Source organism: Acinonyx jubatus, chromosome X, assembly GCF_027475565.1.
Source record: "Acinonyx jubatus isolate Ajub_Pintada_27869175 chromosome X, VMU_Ajub_asm_v1.0, whole genome shotgun sequence".
Classification (NCBI taxonomy): Eukaryota; Metazoa; Chordata; class Mammalia; order Carnivora; family Felidae; genus Acinonyx; species Acinonyx jubatus.
Genome location: NC_069389.1, coordinates 94,701,385 through 94,722,014, shown reverse-complemented (window position 1 = coordinate 94,722,014; position 20,630 = coordinate 94,701,385). Strand labels below are relative to the sequence as shown.

Below are 20,630 nucleotides of genomic sequence, written 5' to 3'. Positions count from 1 at the left end.
TTCAAAACCTCCATTTCTCTCAATTTAAAAAAGCCAAAAGCCTGCATCTGCATTGGCTTTGCCTTTCACACTCTCACCGGGTGCTTTGAAAGTCAAAATATTGCAAACTGTTGCCTCTGCATGTCAGATGCCAGGGCGGGGACACCTGTTTCTTGAAGCGGGGGTGGGAAGGATGCCCTACGGGGTCTTTCGGGCAGCAAGCATTAGGTGGCATTCGCACTCTCGCTCTCATTCTTTCGGTCTGATCAGCAGTATCTCCGAATCCAGGCAATGTGAATAAACCGTGTTAGCACATGTACACAATCTTTGCTGAGGACTTCTATCTGAAGGACACGGAGATTTCACAATTTTAAGGACATTCATGCTTTTTTCTTTCCTTCCTTCCTCCCTCCCTTCCTTCCTTCCCTACCTTCTTTTTTTCCTTCCCTTCCCTCCTTCCCTCCCTTCCTTTTTTCTTTCTCTCTCTTTCCTTTCTTCTCTCCTTCTCTCTTTCCTCCCTCTCTTTCTTCTTTCTTTCTTCCTTCTTTCCTCTTTTTCCTCCCTCCCTCCCTTCCTTCCCTCCCTTCTTCCTCACTCTCTTTCTTCTTTCTTTCTTTCTTTCTTTTTCTTTCTTTCTTCTCTCCTCTCTGTTTCCTCTCTCTCTTCCTCCCTCCTTCTTCCTTCCTTCCTTCCTTCCTTCCTTCCCTCCTTCCTTCCTTCCTCCTTGCTTAGGGTGCATAAATCATTTTCCTTCAGATTGAACAAGAACGGCTTGGACGGGTCAAAAATAGTGTTCAGACTGAGGCGGAAATGTATGCAGCCTTGCCTGCCTCTCTCTTCTCCCCTCTGTCCCTCCTGCCCCTCTTCTCCCTCCCCTGCCCCGAAGCCTGCAGATTCAAAAATGCCAGAAAGTGCTTATTTACATGGCCTTCCCAAAGCTGTCCCCCTCTGCCTGGGTAAAGGCCTCTGCTAAGTCCTTAGGGCTCCTCGCCCTCGTTAGCCCTGCAGGGACACAGACGGCCTAAGAGCACCTGGCAGTTTGCACCGAGGATGCTGTGGTCGCGGGAAGTCGGAGGCAGAGGAAAAAGGGGAGTTAACAGTTCCCAGCCCTGTAAGGAACAAGCCCAGCCCTTCTGGGACCTCGTTCAGAAGACAGCGAGAGAGGCCTCGGAGCAGAAACTCTATCTGGGTTAGTGCATCAGCCCGCGGGCATCAGAGCTGCCCCACCTGCCTTCCCCCCCCCCCCCCCCCCCCCCCCCCCCGCTGCGCGCAGCGCCGGGCCCCGAGCGGGCGAGGCGCCTTGGCTGGGTTCTACACGGCCGCCCGAAGACTCCAGAGTAAGTGGCGGGCGCAGTCAGGGCTCCGACTAGGCTCCCCGGAGCCGAGGGTGGCAGAGCCCTCGGCCTCCGCCGCGGGGACCGCTCACCGCCCACAGGACCAGCGCGGAGCGAGTCCGGGCCGGGGCCGGGTCTCGAACCCGCGGCCTCGCGCCCGCCGCCTGGGGGCAGCACGCGCGGGGAGCCTGGCGCAGGTGGGCGTGGGCCCGCAGACTCCGTCCTCCCCCACCCCCCCCACCCCCCCCACCCGCCCCGCTCCGGCAGCCGCGCGCGCACCTGCCTCGCCTGAGTCCCAGGGAGCCCGGACCGGCCAGAACGCGGGACGGTTTCTCCGGGGCTGTGGCGGTTGTGGATTCATTTCCTCGCCAAGGTGAGGAGGGGACGCTCCGAAGGGAAGATGTCGCCGAGCGGTAGGGATGCACGCGGCAATACCCTTATTCCCGGAGGGTGATGCCCAACCTCTCGGGGCGAGGGTCCTTTGTGGCACTCGCGCAGCCTCGCCGGCGCCAGCGCCAGCGTGTGTGACAAATGGCTCGAGGGTCTTGAGAAGGGACAGCTGCACGAGGACGATGTTTATAAACCAGGCGGGTTAGGGAGAGAGCCGGGGGCAAAGCTACAGGTTGCAGCTTGCACGTGTCCAAGCGTAGCCCAAGTCGTCTTGAAATAAAGCACCCCACCGATCTGGGTTTTACAAGGTTAATTTCCTTGACTAGTAGCGCCGTTAGAATAACCTTCGCAGTAATCATTCAGTTAAAAGAACGGGCTTCGGTTCCACGGAAGCATTTCCTTCTGGCCCTAGTCAGCAGCCAGCGGGACTGAAAAGACAGATATTGGGGGTGGGGAGAAGCAGGGGCAAAACAGGAGACAGAAGGACAGAGACGGAGACATCAACGAAAACGGATCCGGTCGTAGGGTTCGTTAGCGGGCACGCGAGGGTACACGATTCTTTTCCATTTTCATTCATGAAGCTGGAACCTGGAATCACGGCCAGAGATTCACCTCACTGGCTGCAGGTCTCCAACAGCTGAGGGTTGCAGGGGTGCACTTGGCCCCCGCCGTGCTCTCTCCTCTCGTGCAAAGGTATTTCTGTAGAACGGAGGTGGTTCAGACACGGAGGTGTGCGTAGACTGACTGCCCCCTTTTGCTGCTGCTTCAAAACTGGCACCGGGCGCCCCTGGGTAGACGTCTACGCTTCTGTGTAATTCACCGGAGCCCCAGATGACAGAGAGGTCGGCGGGCATGGCCGGGCGCGCCTGGGAGGCCAGCGAGATAGAGCCATTGCCGTGGGAGGTGATCATGGCAATGTCATTGCTCCCAGGCGAGCATCCAGCCCTTCTTCCCCGGGCGCTCATATTAGATTCTCCTGTTTGCGGCCGAACGACGGGCCTTCCTCAGGGCCCCTTCATCCTGATGTCTGCTTTCCGTGGAGGGGATCAGGGGGAGCCTGAGGTCGTTGGGGGTGGACAAGAGACACTCGTGGACCAATGGCTACTCCTGTAGCCACAGTTGAAGGCCTGAGCTCATCAGACGGCTGAAGAGATGGGAAAAGGTAAAAGAAGGCATTTAAGGAGGTTAAGGAGCCACAGCCTCTGTGAGTAAGTGGCTCGGAGTCCCTCGAAGGACCTAACAGGCACAGAGGCTCTGTAGACGTTCCAAAATACTGTGTACCTGCTCCGGAGCAAGCTTTGTGCTCAACACTGGAAGAAAGTTTGCCTTTTTTTTTTTTTTTTTTTTTCTGGAGCCAGGCCACAAGCATGTGTTGAAGGCATGCTCCCGACTGAACCGGGACACCCTTGAGAAGCTTTTGCAAGAGGTGGGGTGGGAGGTATGAGCTCAGGAGGAGGGAATGTAAGGGAAGACCGGAGCAGATGGAGGAACCCGGGCCAGAAATGGGAGAGCCGAGAGGAAGGAGGAAGGGACGGAAAGAGAGCGCGGGATTTGGATGAGTGGAGAAACCGCGTTAAATTTCCCCGAGTCGCCTTCGTTTTCCGAATATGTTGCGCGCTGGACGGTATTCGGCCTCCCGGCTGGTGGAGTTTTCCCAGGGCTCCCTCCCTCCCTTCTTCCTCCCTTTCTTTCTTTCCTTGGCTGCCCCCTCCCCCCACCCTAAGCTTCGCTTCTCTCCCACCTTCTGTCCCCCAACGGCCCCAGCAAGGGGATGTCCTAGAATCACAGCTTGGCCATATCGGGAGGGTTTGTAGCCTTTCGAGGGGCCCCGGTAGGCAGGCTTTGGAAGCTGAAATGCAGGGTGGAAACACAGGCTTGGCTCAGTTTCCTGTCCAGATCACGCTTGGGGTCGCGATTTTACCCGTAGGTGGGTACCTTTATTTTATGAGTCGGAGGTGTTCGAGGTGTTTGGCCACTGGTGGAAATGGCTGTGTTTGGAGCCACCCATATGCTTCCAGGCCTTCCACCAGCCTCACTGATACCTTGCTCTACACCACTTGTGAGGGTACCCGTTTTGGTGTTTAAAATTTTCTTTTTTTTTGAACGTTTATTTATTTTTGGGACAGAGAGAGACAGAGCATGAACGGGGGAGGGGCAGAGAGAGAGGGAGACACAGAATCGGAAACAGGCTCCAGGCTCCGAGCCATCAGCCCAGAGACCGACGCGGGGCTCGAACTCACGGACCGCGAGATCGTGACCTGGCTGAAGTCGGACGCTTAACCGACTGCGCCACCGAGGCGCCCCTCCTTTTTGGTGTTTAAATTCTGAGCTGGTTATTGCAGATACAGCTGTTGCTTAAGGTAGCTAGGTATTAAGTCCTGCTCTTATTTTTTTTAAGTTTTATTTACTTATTTTGAGAGAGAGAGAGAGAGTGCGCAAAGCAGGGGAGGGGACGGAGAGAGAGAGAGAGAGAGGGAGAGAGAGAATCCCAAGCAGGCTCTGCACTGTCAGCACGGAGCCCGATGTGGGTGGGACTTGAACTCACGAACCGTGAGACCACGACTGGAGCCGAAACCTAGAGTCGGACACTTAACCAGCTGAGCCCCCCCACCCCTACTCCCGGCGCCCCTAAGTCCCGTTACTTTTATACACATGGTATGACAGCCGGTGACAGCGGGAATTTATCAAGGGATCAGTGAAAATGCTTACTGGTAGAAGGGAGAAAATACTAGTAGTCTTGCCATAACTACGTGCCCGTGAAGGAGGAGACGGAGGAAAAGCAAAAGAACTTGCCAGAAAAGATCCCGTAATGGTGGCACGGGTGAAAATGCCTTTATTTTAAGGGTGAAGAAGTTGGACCCCAAAGATGTTAAGTGATTCCCCTAGACCAGCACACTGCCACCCTGGGCTCCAGGGCCTGTCTCCCGGTCAGACTGACAGGCGATGAGGGATTATTCCCGACAGCGCGCGTGTCCATGGGACTTCAGTGCTTTTGCGTCACTCTGGTGCTTGGTGGTCATCTCGGGGAGCGTGCCGGGCCGGTGGGCCCCTCCCATCGTACTAGTGGGCTTCTCCTCATCTAAGAACAGGAGCCGGGAAGGTGAGGCTTAGCGCCTCGGCGGGAGGGCACCTGACCGACCAGGGCCCCTGGCACCCAGTGCTAGAAGAGGCCTGACCCCGCAGATCCTTCCAGTAGCTGAGTCTCCCACTGTCTCCCCGTTCCACCTGCCTCCTGTGCTCCTGAACGCAGAGCCTGGCCCTGCATGAGCTTCCAGCTGGGGAGGCCAAACGTGAGCCGTGAGCCGGCAGAAAGCACCAGAAATGTGTATCCACAGCCCCCCAGCTTAGACCCGACTTCCACTCCTCGCTGGAATTGTGTAATGTGGTCATTAGAGACCCCGGAGGCACTCTGCTTCCTTCCCTTCTTTCAGGTTTTTGTTTGTTTGTTTTCCTTCTAGTTTGAGAAGAAAGGCTGTTAACTCCAATTCTCCGGCAAGGGGCCCGGACTGGCTATTGCATTTTGCTAACCTGCATTCACCTTGCGGCATCTGTCTGACACACTTCCCATTCGTGAGAGCCATAGGGGAGCCCTCAAGGCCCTGTCCCAGCCCCCGCCCCCCCAACCCCTCCCCCCCCCCCCCCCCCCCGCTTCAGCCGGGAAAGTTCTTTTTGTTCTTTTAAGTTTATTTATTATGACAGAGAGAGAGAGAGAGAGAGGGAGGAAGAAAGAATTCCAAGCAGGTTCCACACTGTCGGCCCCAAGCCAGACTTGGGGCTCGAACTCACAAACCAGGAGATCATGACCTGAGCTGAAATCAGAGTTGACGCTTAACCGACTGAACCATTCAGGCACCCCGGAATTCATTATTTTATTTATTTACTCATTCATTCATTCATTCATTCATGTATATATTTTTAAAACTTATATTGAGAGACAGCGAGCACAGGGGAGGGACAGAGAGAGAGAGAGAGAGAGGGAGAGAGAGAGAGAATCCCAAACAGGCCCACATTGTCAGCACGGAGCCCGACATGGGGTTCAAACTCAGCACCTGTGAGATCATGACCTGAGCCGGAGTCGGACGCTTAACCGACTGAGCCACCCAGGGGCCGCTAAAATTTTTAACTCTGTAAAAAGTCATTAGGAGGAAATGGTTTTAAAAGCTTTTTTTTTTTTTTAATTTTAAAAAAGCTTTTGGAGATTTCTCAGAAGATGTAGTTGGCAGGTTTAATTTGGTCTTTAGCAGCATTCCAAGGGTTCCATTTGCTGCAGGGAGGTTTCGTTTCCTTGGGAATATATTCGAAATGTGGAAAAGTGTATTATTTCATCAGTAGCCAATTTCAGCATTTTCTATGAGAATGCTTAATCCTTTGCAAGCCTTTCTGTTGGGCCCACTTGGGCGTTTGGGGGATTCTTTCACTAATTTCTCAAGTGGCACAATTTTTGGTTGTTTGTTGTTTCCGGAAATCAGTAGCCAAAATGTAGTATGCAACTGCTTCTGTCATTTCCTAATTGATTTTTTTGCTCTAACGTTCTTCTAGGTTTATAAACCAATCTATTTTTTTTTTTTTTTTTTTTTTAGAGCGAGAGAGCACGAGCGAGGGAGAGGGGGCAGAGAGAGAGGCAGAGAGAATCCCTGGGATCATGACCTGAATGGAACTCAAGAGTCAGACGCTCAACTGACTGAATCCCAGACCAATCTGTTTTTTAAATCTTTCCTTTCCAAATTCATAGTTATGGTCGGCGGCTAGGGAGTTTGAGGAGCTAATCGTACAGAACATTATAGTAATCCCCGGTTGGCATCTCCACTCGGGTTCTGCTTTAAATGGCTTTACTCTTTTCATGAAATCTCCAATAGCTATGAAAACCACCCACTCAATGCAAATTGCGGTAAGTCACGATTCAGTACGAGAAGCGAGGTTGGGTGAAGTAGCTTGTTTTCACAAGGCCAAGTTAAGGTCCGAAAGAGTTGCCGTTCGTTCGTTCGTATACCTTACTAACCTTAACCCACAGGCTCCCAGCAGGGACACGGGGAGTGGTTTTGGCCCCCTCCCCACCAGGGACCTTTGGCCTCTTCTGGAGACACCTTCAGTTGTCACAACGAGGGGGAAGGCGTGCTACTGACATCTAGTGGGTAGAGGCTAGGGATGCCTCTGAACATCCTGCCGTGCTTAGGAAGAGGTGCCCCCCCCACCGCCCCCCCACAACAAGGAATTTTCCAGCCCCCAATGTCAGTCGTGTCAACCTTGAGAAGCCCCGCCTTAAAATAATAACACGTGACCAAAGTTGTGGTCTGAAGAGGAACACCCTAAGTGTTTATTTAAACCAGCAACGTCCAATAGAAGTTTCTGTGGTGTTCTCTGTCTGTTCTGTCCGGTAATGAGAAGCACTAGCCACCTGTGGCTACTGAGCATTTGCAGTGTGGCTAGTGTGACTGAGGAACTGAGTTTTGATTTTATTTCATTTATTTTTTTAAATGTTTATTTATTGATTTTTGAGACAGAGAGAGAGAGAGAGGACAAGTGTAGGAGGGGCAGAGAGATTGGGAGACACATAGCACAAAGCCCTCTGTAAGTGTCAGATTTATGGTATGAGTCTGCACACAAGAGTGCTCTTTTTTTAGAAGGCACAAAATTCCTGCCTCGGTAGAGTCGCCTTAATATTGCAGATGACGTGGGGAGGTTGTGTCGGAGAGCAGACGGAAACCGGGAGCTCTTCACGACGTCGGGTCCTCCTCCCTCTGTCACCCAGCCAAGCGTGTGGCAGGGGAGTCCAGGAGCCACTCTATAAGTGCGCACAGAAGCTTGGCATTTGGAGTTGGGGGCAGAGACACAAAATCCAAAGCAGGCTCCAGGCTCCAAGCTCTGAGCTCCAGGCTCCGAGCTGTCAGCACAGAGCCCAATGCGGGGCTTGAACTCAAGAGCTACAAGATCATGACCTGAACTGAAGTCAGATACTTAACCGACTGAGCCACCCAGGTGTCCCTGTTTAGTCCTTTCTTGAGAGAAGGAAAGAGGGAAAGGATTCTCTCTGCTGGGCCACTGTCATGTCCGGAAGAGCAGGCTGAACTGTTCAGGGACAGGTGAGGACAAAGGACAGAGCACCAGGCTCTGAGGTGGTCACAAGTATAGTATTAATGAGGGACGTGAGCAGCCTCACCTGAGCCTGGGGGTTCCCTGAAAGAAGCCATCGTGCTCTGTGTGCTCAGAGAGAGGCTGTCTGGGGACAGTGGGTTTCCTAGGCATCTGGAATTTATTTCATTAAAAAATTTTTTTTAATGTTTATTTGAGAGAGAGACAGAGTGTGAGCAGGGGAGGGGCAGAGAGAGAGGGAGACACAGAATCCGAAGCAGGCCGCAGGCTCTGAGTTGTCCGCACAGACCCCGACTCACGGCTCGAACCCACAAACTGGGAGATCATGATCTGAGCCAAATTCCGGGGCGCCTGGGTGGCTCGGTGGGCATCTGGAGTTCAAACTCAAGCCTTATCTGTGGCCGGTGGGCCCAGTGGCTAATAACGGGCAAAGGGCAGGGGTTGGATCCAGCTGGCTTTGTGCTCACGCAGCCCTGGGCCGTAGCCCTTGGTGCCGATGGTCACTTTACAAAGCGGGCCACCAGGGGCGTCCTGGAGAGTGTGGATAACTGCAGGTAGTCTTATCCCGTGCTTTCGGGACACTGACGAAGAACAGGGGCCATAGGTCATTAATACCTTGGGAGCGTAGTCGTGAGAATAGCTTACATGTACTGAGTGTTTACTATACGTTACGCTCATGCCCAGAGCCTTCCGTGAGTTAGTTCACCAAGTCCCCTGTGAGAGCAGGACCCTTCTCTTTTTTTTTTTTGCGCCCTGTTCTGATCTCTTCTTAGCACATAGCAGGTGCTCAACAAACAGTTCTTAAACGGATGAGTCCTCACAGGTAGCCTATGATGAAGGCACTGCTCTTAGCCCCACTTGACAGAGAAGGAGGTTTAGATTTTGAGTAGCTCAGTGACTTGCCCAGGAAGCAAAGGAGCCCAGGAGCCTCCGTCTCCCAAATTCTGTTCGCAGACAGATTCATTACATGGCTGAGGAAACTGAGGCATGAAGAAAGGAGATGACTTGTTCTAGGCCACACAGCTTGTGAAGATCTTCGTTGTTTGAGGTTCTGTCCTTAAAACCCTCAGAGCCTTCTAGGGAGAGGAAGAGTTCCATCTACTGGGGCCCAGGCTAAATGGGAAAAAATTAACAAAGGGCTCCATATGGTTAAGGCAACTTACTTGAATTTGTTTTCTTTTTTTGGAAAGGAGAAACAGAACATTTTACTCCTCAAATTTGAACATTCGAAGCTGTTTTCCTTGTCGCAAACACAACAAGATTGCAACAATATTGTTCAGTTATCTGCCATAGCATACGAGGGAGGCGTTCAAAATAAAGACCAGAAACAAGAAAGGACAAAGAGGAGTGATACAGGCGTGGGAACACCTAGATAGGGGTAAGGAAAGAGCAACAAACGGTAGGCACTGTATTTCAGAAAAGATTGCCACCGAAGACTGATAAAGTCCTGTTGCGTTTTTGCATCAACCAGCTCCTTATCTCTTATTTTCTGTCCTGTGGGCCCCAGGGGCCAAGGCCCGGCCCGTATAAGCTGTGGGTCGTGTCACCTCCCCACCCTCCTTCAGATCGTGCTGCATCAAATCTTCCTTTGCCCTAAACCCAAATGTTCCGGGGGAAATGGACAGAGAAGTAAGTCGGAGGGAGACTCTCCTGACGTCCATGGGGGGGCTGGGGAGAGGAAACGGTCCGGGGAGCACGCCTGCCTACCCACATGTTAAGCAGAGCCTAGTAGAGAAGGCGGGGAACGTCTGCTCCCGTGAGTCTATGTCAAGCATACGGACGAGGCCTCTGTGTTAGTTCACTGTTCATTTGTGATACTTGGAGGGGGGGGGGGTCTCCAGTCCCCAGTCCCCACTCCTCCTCCATCACCTGTTGTTGAAGAAGATCATTTTACTGTGACAGGTGATGAATGTTTGTTTCTCCTGTGCCCGTGGCTCCAGAAGTCAGTTGTCAAAGATCCTTATTTCGTGCAGAAATGGCCTGCGTTTGCTTATTCCAACTTGGAGGAAGCAGGGAGCTCTCTGATTTGAAAAGATTTTCTTTTAATATTTGTTTTCGGGGGAGGGGTGCGCCTGGGTGGCTCAGTCAGCTGAGCGTCTGACTCTTGGTTTCGGCTCAGGTCATGATCTCCTGGCTTCATGGGTTCGAGCCCCGCGTCGGGCTCTGTGCTGACAGGGCGGAGCCCGCTTGGGATTCTGTCTCCCCCTCTCTCTCTGCCCCTCCCTCGCACTCGCGCTGTCTTTGTCTCTCTCAAAATAAATAAATAAACTTAAAAAAAAAATAAATGAATAAAAATATATTTTTTGAAAGGGAAGAAATAACGAGTGGGCAGGTTTAAGTCAAATCTCCTGCAACCCTGTGCTTTTTATTTTTGCTCTTTTTTTAAAAATGAAGTGTAATTAACATACAGTGTTATATTAGCTTCTGGTGTACAATGTAGTGACTCAACAATTCTATACGTTACTCAGTGCTCATCGTGGTAAGTGTGCCCTTAGTCCCCTTCATCTGTTTCCCTCCCCACCCCCCTACCTGGCAACCACCGGTTTGTTGTCTGTCTTTAAGAGCCTGATTTTTGTGTCTCTTTTGTTTCTTCGTTTATTCTTTTGCTCTGTTCCTTAAATTCCACATATGAGTTGAGTCACTTAGCATAATGCCCTCTACGTCCATCCATGTTATGGCAAATGGCAAGATTTCAGTTTTTATGGCTGAGTAATATTCCAGTGTGTGTGTGTGTGTGTGTGTGTGTGTGTGTGTGTATCACGTCTTCTTTACCCATTCATCTCTCAGTGGACACTTGGATGGCTTCCCTATCTCGGCTATTGTAAATAATGCCGCCATAATTATAGGGGTGCGTATATCTTCTTTCTTTTCTTTTGGGTAAATACCCAGTAGTGGAATTACTGAATCGTATGGTGATCCTATTTTTATGTTTTAAAGGAAACCCCATATTATTTTCCACAGCCTGTGCGGGTTTTTTTTTTTTTTAACGTTTATTTATTTTTGAGACAGAGAGAGACAGAGCATGAATGGGGGAAGGGCAGAGAGAGAGGGAGACACAGAATTGGAAGCAGGCTCCAGGCTCCGAGCCATCAGCCCAGAGCCCGACGCGGGGCTCGAACTCAAGGACTGCGAGATCGTGACCTGAGCTGAAGTCAGCCGCTTAACCGACTGAGCCACCCAGGCGCCCCCTGTGCGTTTTTAAAATGGAAAGAATAGCTTAGGTTTCTAAACAATCTGAAAGTAGGAGAGTTTTCTGAAAATACTGACAGGCTTCTGAAGGGTCTGCTCTGTAGGCTGGTCCCCTGTTGGCCAGCTCAGGCGGGGTTTAGAGTGGGCCTCGACAGAATCTGGCCTCTCTGGGGATGAACTGGGGATTTTGATCGATTGTCTATCTCAATGAATCAGAAAATCCTAGAATGCCTGGGATAAAAGGAATCCTAGACTCCAAGTTTAATTGCATTCCTTAGCTCTTCGGTGAGGAAACAGGCCCAGGGGAGGGACTTGGCGGGCCAAGGCCTCACGGCTAATTAACAGCAAAGCTGGAATGTCAAATCTCCAAAAGTTGCTATGGGCCCCGCTGGGGGCTCACGTGTTAGAGATGTTTATTAGAAAAACAAAATACCTTCCTTTGTGATCACAGTTCTTTCGAGATATCATTCAAGTTGCTTTTTCTTCACTACCCTTGCCCTGCCATCCACTTCTGGGACATGGCTGCCCCAGTCGTGATTCACAACAGGGTTTCCTTAAAGCGGGGTGCCTGGGACCCTCTCCCTCAGACCCGCCTGGGAGCTTATAGAACAAGCAGATCTGTGGGCCCGCCGCCAATGGGGAATCAGAATCCCTGGGGCTGAGGGCCCACGAATCCATGTTTGTTATTCGGGATGTCGACTTCCGCCTCGAACTCATTTCCCACACCCGTGTCCCTATCTGTTGTAGTTTTTAGAAAAACCCTACTATTTAGTGAGCACTTACTTTGTACCGGGGCACTGTGCTCTTTTTCACGGACTATCTCATTTATTCCTCGGATGCTGGCTGTGTGCTTCCAAGTGGAAATCACCCTCAAGTGGACAACAGAGCGGTGTCCGTCGGGGTTGGGGGGGTGGGGGGAGGGGGGCCGGCCGTCTCCCACCCCCATTTAAGCGCTGCTCCCGGGCACTAGAGCCAGGCCCCGGGGCGCCCCTTTTTCCAATCAGCTGCTGTCTAATGTCCCCAGTCCTAGAGCCTCCTTCCTGTGGCCCGTCAGGAGCGCTCCGGGAGCTTCTGGCTTCTTTTCCGGGCACTGGACCAAAGAGGTCTGAGAGTCAGGTATGAGAGCAGACTTGATCCCGAGGCAGAGGGGATGTAAGGGAGGCAGGTGCCGCCCGTGACTTGCTGCTCCAAGCACATCGTTGTGGGCCAGAGTTTCCAGGCTCTTCCCGGTCACCCGGGGTCCGTGGCTGTCATTTGCCCTCGCTGCCCCCACCCTAACTCACCCACGCTGACTTTCCAGTAAGTTCCTCAGGGCTTAAGCTGTGAACAAATTTTCTTCCCAGCAGAGGGCCCATCTTAAGGTGGGTCTCATCTATCAGGCCTCTCATGATTACCCCAGCCTTACACGGATAGGTCCCTTGTAGTCCCTTTTGTGGCTTTATTTAAGAAAAAAAAAATTTTTTTTTAATGTTTTATTTAGTTTTGAGACAGAGAGAGATAGAGCATGAGCAGGGGGAGGGGCAGAGAGAGAGGGAGACCCAGAATCCGAAGCAGGCTCCGAACGGTCAGCACAGAGCCCGACACGGGGCTCAAACCCACAAACCGTGAGATTATGATCTGAGCCGAAGTTGGGCGTTTTAACCAACTGAGGCACCCAGGCGCCTCCCCCCCCCTTTTGCTGCTATAAAGGGAGCCACCCACAAAAGCAGCCTTTAGAACTTCCCATGGCTGCGCGAGTTCGATTCCCTGATTCTTTTGCCTGCCCTTTCCCCTTCACTCTCGCCTTCCCTTGTTCTTTTACGTCTCGATCTTAGTTCTCTGGCTTGGCTTTGCCGGTCCGCGCTGGACTTGGCTTTGCAACGTGTTTCGGACACGCTTCTCCGGCCTCACCTTGGCCCCCGGTACCACACATCCAAGCAACGCACATTCCGGCTTCCTGGTCCCAGACCCTCGGGGCTACAGACCCCTCCGCCGTGTAGTCACTACCCTAGAGTCTAGCTTTTGGGTCTTTGTCATAGGACGTCATAAGAGAACACGTGATAGGTTTTGGTTCACCTCCTCACGTTACACATGGGGAACTGAGGCCCAGTGAGGAGGCATCACTGTGTGGCAAGGCCACAAAGAGAAACTGTTGGAAGGGGAGAGTCAGGCCCCAGTCCTCCCGATTCCTAATCAAACACCGTTCTCGCGTTCCTCACGTGTCCTGGTCCGTCGTCACCAGGGAGTGCGTCATTTTATGCAGCGCTCTTGGGCCCACGGCCACTTCGGCTCAAATCCTGCCTTCCCCACATACTCGCGTGGGATCCTGGGCAGCTACTCAGCCTTTCAGTCTCCCTCATCCGCAGAATAGGGAGGATCATTGCAGGTCTGCATAAGGACTTCGGGGTGGTAAGGGGGGGGGGATCCTGGGAGAGACTGTTCTGACTTTGGTTCGGAGGGAATGATTGCAATGGTGGGTATTTGGGGCTGTGTGGCAACGGACGGCAATGTCACGGCTGGGGGAAAGGGAGAGATTTCGGGGTCGGGGAACCTTTGGGTAAGGCTGCAGGGCTGTCTGTGGGGCTCAGGGCTAAGAAAATCTGACGCCTTAGGCTCTCAGGTATCACCTTGACCGAGAATGACCAGGGCTCTCGGATTCTCGGATGCGTTTTCATTTCAGGAGGCGTGTGCCTCTTGCAGACGGCGGCGTCCCCTGTTCTTCTCCCCTCTCCTCCCTCCACCCCTGTTAAGGCACAGGGCGCTCTGAGACCCCTGTCTCTTGCCCTTCAGAACAGGGAGGTGAAAGGCTAGTTACGGTACCTAGGAGGTGAAGCTGAGATGACCTCCCCCCGCCCCCACCCCGTGAGCTTAAAGGGCCTTGATGAAACCAAAAAGCTACAAGGTAACTTCATAGAAGGCGGATAGTGTGGCTTGTCGTGGGGGCACCTTCCTGTGGCCTGGTTTTCTTCCTCCTTTTTATCTCTCCTGGTTCCCCCTCCTCTCCTCCGTGCCTTTCGAATTCAAAGGCCGGGAAGCCTCTGTGTCATAGCGCACAGAATCCCCGCGGCCACGCAGAACTCACGCCCGGCCCCAGCACCGCCACCCCCTTTTCGCCCTTTGCCTTTTTCCCCCTCTTTGGAGATTTTTTCACACACACACACACACACACACACACACACCCAAAACAGATGGATCATTGAATGCTAGGAGCTGTAATCACAGAAACCACAACAAATACGTCATAAAATTAAGTCACTCTGCTGGGGAAGGACTTGAGCAGTGAAATCCATCCCCGGGGGCCCTTGACTCAATTCTGGCTCTACCCTGAGTCCCCCAGGGTCCTCATGCTTCCTGCTTCCCTTGTGGGTGCCCTACTTCAGCCTGGCCACCCAAGGGGCCCATGCTGTAGACCTGTCTGTCCCCTGTAATACTGTGTGACGCCTCCACCATAAGTGTGTCCGGGGACCCCGTTTTGAGCAGGACTCTTCATTGTTAACATGGCCGATGAATCTTTGCAAAAGATGTTAGGGGCTGATAGTGACCTGGCTAGTTGTCCGATTTTCGGGTCCTAGCATAGGCCAGGACCTGAGATTCTTTGGGGGCAGGAGCAGATTTGGCCAAGTTACGAAGAAGAAGAGTACGGTGGCTGAGTCCTGGGCTCTGAAATCCTCCGGAACCGGATTTGAGTCCTAGCTCTTCTAGGACTTACTGCTTGTGCGACCTTGCACGGGTGACCCCGGGTGACCTCATTTCAGCGAGACTCCGTTTCCTCCTCTGGGAAACGGGGATGAAAGTAGCAATGCCCACCTCATAGGGCTTTGTGAGGACTCAGTCAACACTGCATGTGAGACCAGTTTTCACAGCGCTTGCCCGGCACCGAGTAAGGACTCGGCAGTTTCGTTCATTGTATTCACTGTAATGCTCACTGTAAGACCGGAGCCCTCCCTTAATCGTAGGATGGGACAGGACAGAAGGGGGCTCCGCATCAGCTAGGCTTTGAAGCCACTAGACAGATGGCAGAAAGAACGCTGTAGGCCAGGTTCTTTGCATTGGCAGCCCCCCGGAGGATCTAAAGTGTTGGGGGTGGCGTCAGGTGGCTCTTTCTGAGCCTCTACTGGTTTGCCCTGGGTGGGGGGGAGCGATGGAGGGAAAGAAAAGGCAGAACTGGAGGCTTGCTATGTATCTTTTTTTTTTAAATTTTTTTAAACATTTATTTATTTTTGAGACAGAGAGAGACAGAGCATGAACAGGGGAGGGGCAGAGAGAGAGGGAGACCCAGAATCTGAAACAGGCTCCAGGCTCTGAGCTGTCAGCCCAGGGCCCAATGCGGGGCTCGAACTCACGGACCGCGAGATCGTGACCTGAGCCGAAGTCGGACACCCAACCGACTGAGCCACCCAGGCGCCCCCTTTTTGTTTATTCTTAAAAAATGGTTACTTATTTTTGAGAGAGAGTGTGAGCAGTGGAGGGGTGCAGAGAGAGAGAGAGAGAGAGAGAGAGGGAGACGGAATCCAAAGCGGGCTCTCTGCTGAGCAGCAGAGATCCCCACACGGGGCTCAGACCCACAAACCCTGACATCATGACTTGAATCAAAGTCGGACGCTCAAGCGACTGGGCCGCCCAGGCGCCCCCTTAAAATGGAAGCACTGGAAGAGGAGAAGACACCAAGAAGGAAAAAGAAGGAAGAAGACGGGGAGGAGGAAGAGAAGAGGCTCTCTTCTAGTGGCGGGACGGATCTCCACAGAAATTTCCAGCAGTCTTCCTGCCAGGACACCTATTCTTTTGAGGCTGCCTCCAGTCTCTGGGACAGAGACATGCTCCTTGGCTGACGATCAGGGAGAGAAGAGGTATTCCTGAAACGGGCTTCCCTGTGGCAGGGAAGTAGAGAGCGGCGGGCTTTCATTTGTCTCTGGCCTCCTAGAGCGGGAGAAAGTCCCTGGTGACAATTTCTCTAGAGCAGGTGTCCGAGGTGGGAGTCCCCTAGGGCGTGATTAGGCATCTCCTTCATGGTTCCGGTGGTCAAATGCCCATAGGCGTGAGTGTGGAGCGTAGAGAGGTGACCCTGTATCCCTCGTACGTCTTCCTGCTGACACCCGTGGGCTTGCGGAAGTCCCTGAAGGTGTCCTATGACATCACGTGCCACCAAAGGCCACGCGGCGGTTTCCGCGTTGGGCACATATCCACCCAAGGACTCTCCGAGCCAGGATAAATGACCATCAAGATTGTTTCCCTCGGGGCGCCTGGGTGGCCCAGTCGGTCAAGCATTCGAATCTTGGTTTCCGCTCAGGTGGTGATCTCACAGTACATGAGTTCAAGCCCCGCATCGGGCTCCGTGCTGACAGCGTGGAGCCTGCTTGGGATTCTCTGTCTCCCTTTCTCTCTCTGCCCCTCCCCTGCTCACGCTGTCCCTCTCTCAAAATAAATAAATAAACGTTAAAAAATATATATTGTTTTCCTCTACCCAGGGTACCGTGAGGGCGCTCACATCTGCTCCTAGGAGCATGAGGAAGCTAAGCGGGCTGGGGGACGAGAGCAGAGGATCCCCTCAAGGACTGCTTACCGAGTTCTGTGTTTCATCTTAAGTCCTTACCCCGCGTCTGCCTTCTTCCCCAACCGGAGCTGAGGCCTGTGGGACTTGTTTGTTTTCTCTTGCCATGTAAAAAATGACAAGCATGTTCGTGTCTTACGCAATGCAAATATATTACCTCTCAGTCTGCGAGAGTCGAGAGCCCAGGCACGGTGTAGCTGCGTCCTCTGCTCAGGGGGTCGTCAGGCTGCAATTGGTGTATCAGCCATGGCTGGGGGCGCCTCTGAGGTTCAAGGGTTTCTTCCAGACTGACTGGTTGTTGGGAGAATTCGGGTTTTGGAGCCCGTAGGGCTGAGGCCCCCACTTTCTGACTGGCTGTCAGCCAAGGGTTGGCCTCAGTTACTGGAGGCCACCTGCCATTCCCTGCCACGGAGTCCTCAGCACGACATAGGTGTTTGTTCCTTCCAGGCCAAAAGGAGAGTGTCTGCCGTGGCTTCGAATCTCTCTGACTTCTCTGTCTGACCTTTGGACACGCTTTTCAGAAGAGCTTACCTGATTAGGCTAGGCCCACCCACACTCAAGGGGAGGCGATTTATGGGGATGCACACTAGGGGGGGAGCAGCAATCTTCGGGGCCGTATTAGAATTCTGCCCACCACGGGCTCTATGTAAAAAAAAAAAAAAAAAAAAAAAAAAAAAAAAAAAAAGCATTTCAGCCCTTCCAGATTATTTAAAAAAAAAAAAAGAGGCCAGCTGCTTTCTGTTAGCATTCCCCACTCTGGGAAGGGGGACAAAGCTATCAGGCAAAATCTTCTGAATCTTTGAACCTGAACCGGGCTGTGGTTAAAAAATGTCAACAACCTTGGAAGACAGGCCTTATTCCCTTTTTGTCTTTCTTTTTTTTTTTTTTTTACCCCCTAGAGCCCTTGTTCAGCCCTCAAGTCAGACAGTCTGAGAAGCGAAAGTCAGCTCCGAGGCCTCAGCATCTAGGGTCGGCCGAGAGAGAGCGAGCAAGCATTTAAATGATGACCCATAATGAAACTCCATGTCTCTGCGGGGCCAGGCTTCCCAGTGACCATTATTTTTTTTTTTTCAATATATGAAGTTTATTGTCAAATTGGTTTCCATACAACACCCAGTGCTCATCCCAAAAGGTGCCCTCCTCAGTACCCATCACCCACCCCCCATCAGCCCTCAGTTTGTTCTCAGTTTTTAAGAGTCTCTTATGCTTTGGCTCTCTTCCACTCTAACCTCTTTTTTTTTTTTCCTTCCCAGTGACCATTATTACATGACTTTATGTTCCTTGGAAGTGGCTCTGGATAAAACTTACATTATCTCCTCTTTCCTTACTCAGCTGGCCAGCTTTGACATGGGTTTCATGCACAGGGGACTTTTACCGAAAGTGTGAATCGTCTTGTCCCCGTCTGTTTGAAAAGGGCGCCACTTTGGCACCGATTTCCCATTCGTCATCGCAGCCACCCCCCACTCCCTGCCCCCGGGTCCATCCAGAAGAACATGCAGTGGGCACCTTCGATGCGCCTGGTGTCGCGCTAGGTGTCGGGGATCTCCAGATGAGCAAAATGTGGTCCCGGTCTTCAAGGTGATGTCAACTATGACAGAGGCGTGTGCAAAGGACCGAGAGCATGGGGCATGCGTGGGTGGCGACCTTTGAGGAACGCGTAGGATTTCAAGGCGCTGGGGATTAGGGCATTGGTATTCTAGGCCAAGCAGCCTGTGGAGAGCCCAGAGTGTGGGAGGACGTGGCGTGTTTGGGGAATGACTGGCGATTCTGGACGTGAAGGTGTGAGCGGGGGTGGACTTCTGGGACAATGGAAGGGGGCAGGGGACACCAGATGGCGGAGGGCCTTGAGCATCAAGAACTTGGCTTTCATGCGGAGGGCGGCAGGAAGTTGATGAACTTGTGGAAGCAGGGGAGGCTTGTGGTCAGAGTGTTATCTGAGAGCAAACATTGTGACTTTTTTTGAGATATCAGTGAGGTGACAGTTTTTGCTAAAAGCCATAAATAAATAAAAGTATAGACCAGAGGCCACTCTCATATATATATACATATAAATGTTTATTTTATTTTGGGGGGGAGGGGCAGAGAGAGAGGGAGACACAGAATCGGAAGCAGGCTCCGGGCTGTCAGCACAGAGCCCGACGCGGGGCTCGAACTCACGAACAGAGAGATCATGGCTTGAGCCGAAGTCGGACGCTTAACCGACTGAGCCACCCAGGCGCCCCCAAAAGGTCACTCTTGACGAGCCCTGGTCTAACTAAGGAACACATTCACTTCAGATTTATATTAGCCTTAATGGGACACGTGAAAGAAACACAAGGATGCTTCTCGGAGGAGATGTTCGGAAGGCCAAGCGCTGGTTAAGAAAGTCAGCCTGAGGGCAAAGGGAAAGAGGGTTGCTGGTGGTGGAGGCTATAAATAGAAGGAGGCAGCGTATCTGCTCCTGAAGCTTCCTCCGTGAGGATCCGGGCCCAGCCCAGCTGAGTGGGGCTCCGCACCCAGGGTTCTGGAGCTGGGAGACGAGGAGCTTCCTCCCCCAGGACAAATGTTCCTCTGCCTCCTACAGATGCCTCTACTTGTAAGAAACTTCTGGCCGCAGGGGTGCCTGGGTGGCTCTGTCAGTTAAGCGCCCCACTTCGGCTCCGGTCATGATCTCACGGTTTGTGAGTTCCAGCCCCGCATAGGCTCTCTTAGGGAATTTAAGTTCCAGTAGAGAAGACAGACAAGAAACAAGTAATACAGAATATAATTTCAGGTGGCCCTGAGTGCTCTAAAGATGTTAATAAAGGGTCATGTGACGGAGAGAGACAGGAGGCTCTAACTAAGAGGGTCACGGAGGTCTTCTCTGGGAGGTGATGGTTGAGCTAGCCTTAATGCTACAAAGGAGTCAACCATGCAACTAGCGGGGGACAGAGCCCTCCAGGCAAAGGGCGCAGCAGGTACAAAGATCCTGAGACTGAAAGTGTGTTGTTGATTGTGTGTTGGAGTGTGTTGGAGATTAGTGAGCAGGCCAGTGAGGCCGCAGCAGAAGGACAGAGGAGGAGGGCAGCAGAATTGACAGTCAGGGCGCGTGGGGGTGGGGCCACATCTCATAGGGCCCAGGATAAGGAGCTGGGATTTTGCTCTGAGCGCGACGGCAAGCCACTGGGGTAGGGGGAGGTTGAGCAGGGGACTGACGTGACCGATGTGGCCAGTGTGTGGACAACAAGAAGGCAAAAAGGGAAGGAGGGAGACCAGTGGGGTCATTGCGGTAATGCAGCAACAAGCTAATGGCGGTTCAGCCGAGGCAAGAAATGGTTGGATTACAGAAATACGTAGAAGGAAGGACTCACAGGATTCCCTGTCGGGTTAGCTGTGGCATACGGAGGAAAGAGAGGAATCAGGAGCTCCTAGATTTCAGTCTGAGCATTCGGTTAGTGGCATTTTCTGAGCTTGGGAAAACTGGGGTGGGAGAGGAGTGAGTACGAGTGAAAGCAAGAGTTCCATGCGCTGTTGGTTGGAGATGTTGGCCGGGCAGTTGGTTATAAGAATATGGAGTTCAGGGAAGACATCCAGTCGAGAGGGAGAAACTTTGGAGTCCAGTGTATAGAGGGTATTTCAACTCTGAACGAGATCATTTAGGGGATGGTAGCCAGTAGTCAACATGGGACCCTTGAGCACTTGAAATTGGCCAGCTCGAATTGAGATGTGCTGTGCACGTCAAATGCAAACCACACTTCAGACTTCGCATGAAAAAAAAGAATGTAAAATATCCCATTGACATTAGTTTTAGAATGATTACACGCGGAGCTGCTAATATTTGGTCTCTGTTGAGTTAAATAAAATATGATAATGTGTTGGTTCTATTGAGCTAAAACTTCAGCGTGGCTCCTGGAAATTTAAAAATTACAAACGTAGTGGGGGCACCTGGGTGGCTCAGTCAGTTGAGCATCCGACTTCGGCTCAGGTCATGATTTCACGGTTCATGCGTTTGAGCCCCACATCGGGCTGTCTGCTGTCAGCACAGAGCCCGCTTCGAACCCTCTGTTCCCCTCTCTCTGCCCCTCCCCGCTCGAGCTCTCCCCAAAATAAATATTTTTAAAAATTCCATACATGGCTTGCAACTGTGGCGCATGTTAATGTTT

The 20,630-nt window shown here is 52.2% G+C and overlaps 1 protein-coding gene across 2 annotated transcripts in view; it reads left to right on the top strand.

Annotated features, from left to right (window-relative positions):
- Positions 1-1,576: 1,576 nt before the first annotated feature.
- The window catches only part of KIAA1210 (KIAA1210 ortholog), a 53,380-nt gene continuing 34,326 nt past the window's right edge, over positions 1,577-20,630 (top strand). Inside the window, exon 1 of one of the 2 annotated variants that reach the window (XM_027054290.2) lies at positions 1,577-1,686. Coding sequence is in view for 1 of the 2 variants with exons in the window: in XM_053201599.1 (XP_053057574.1) it covers positions 18,059-18,087 (29 nt within the window). In the remaining variant the exon portion in view is untranslated. Of the gene's footprint in view, positions 1,687-17,822; positions 18,088-20,630 lie in introns of those variants that run through there. The other variant, XM_053201599.1, reaches the window with a different exon arrangement.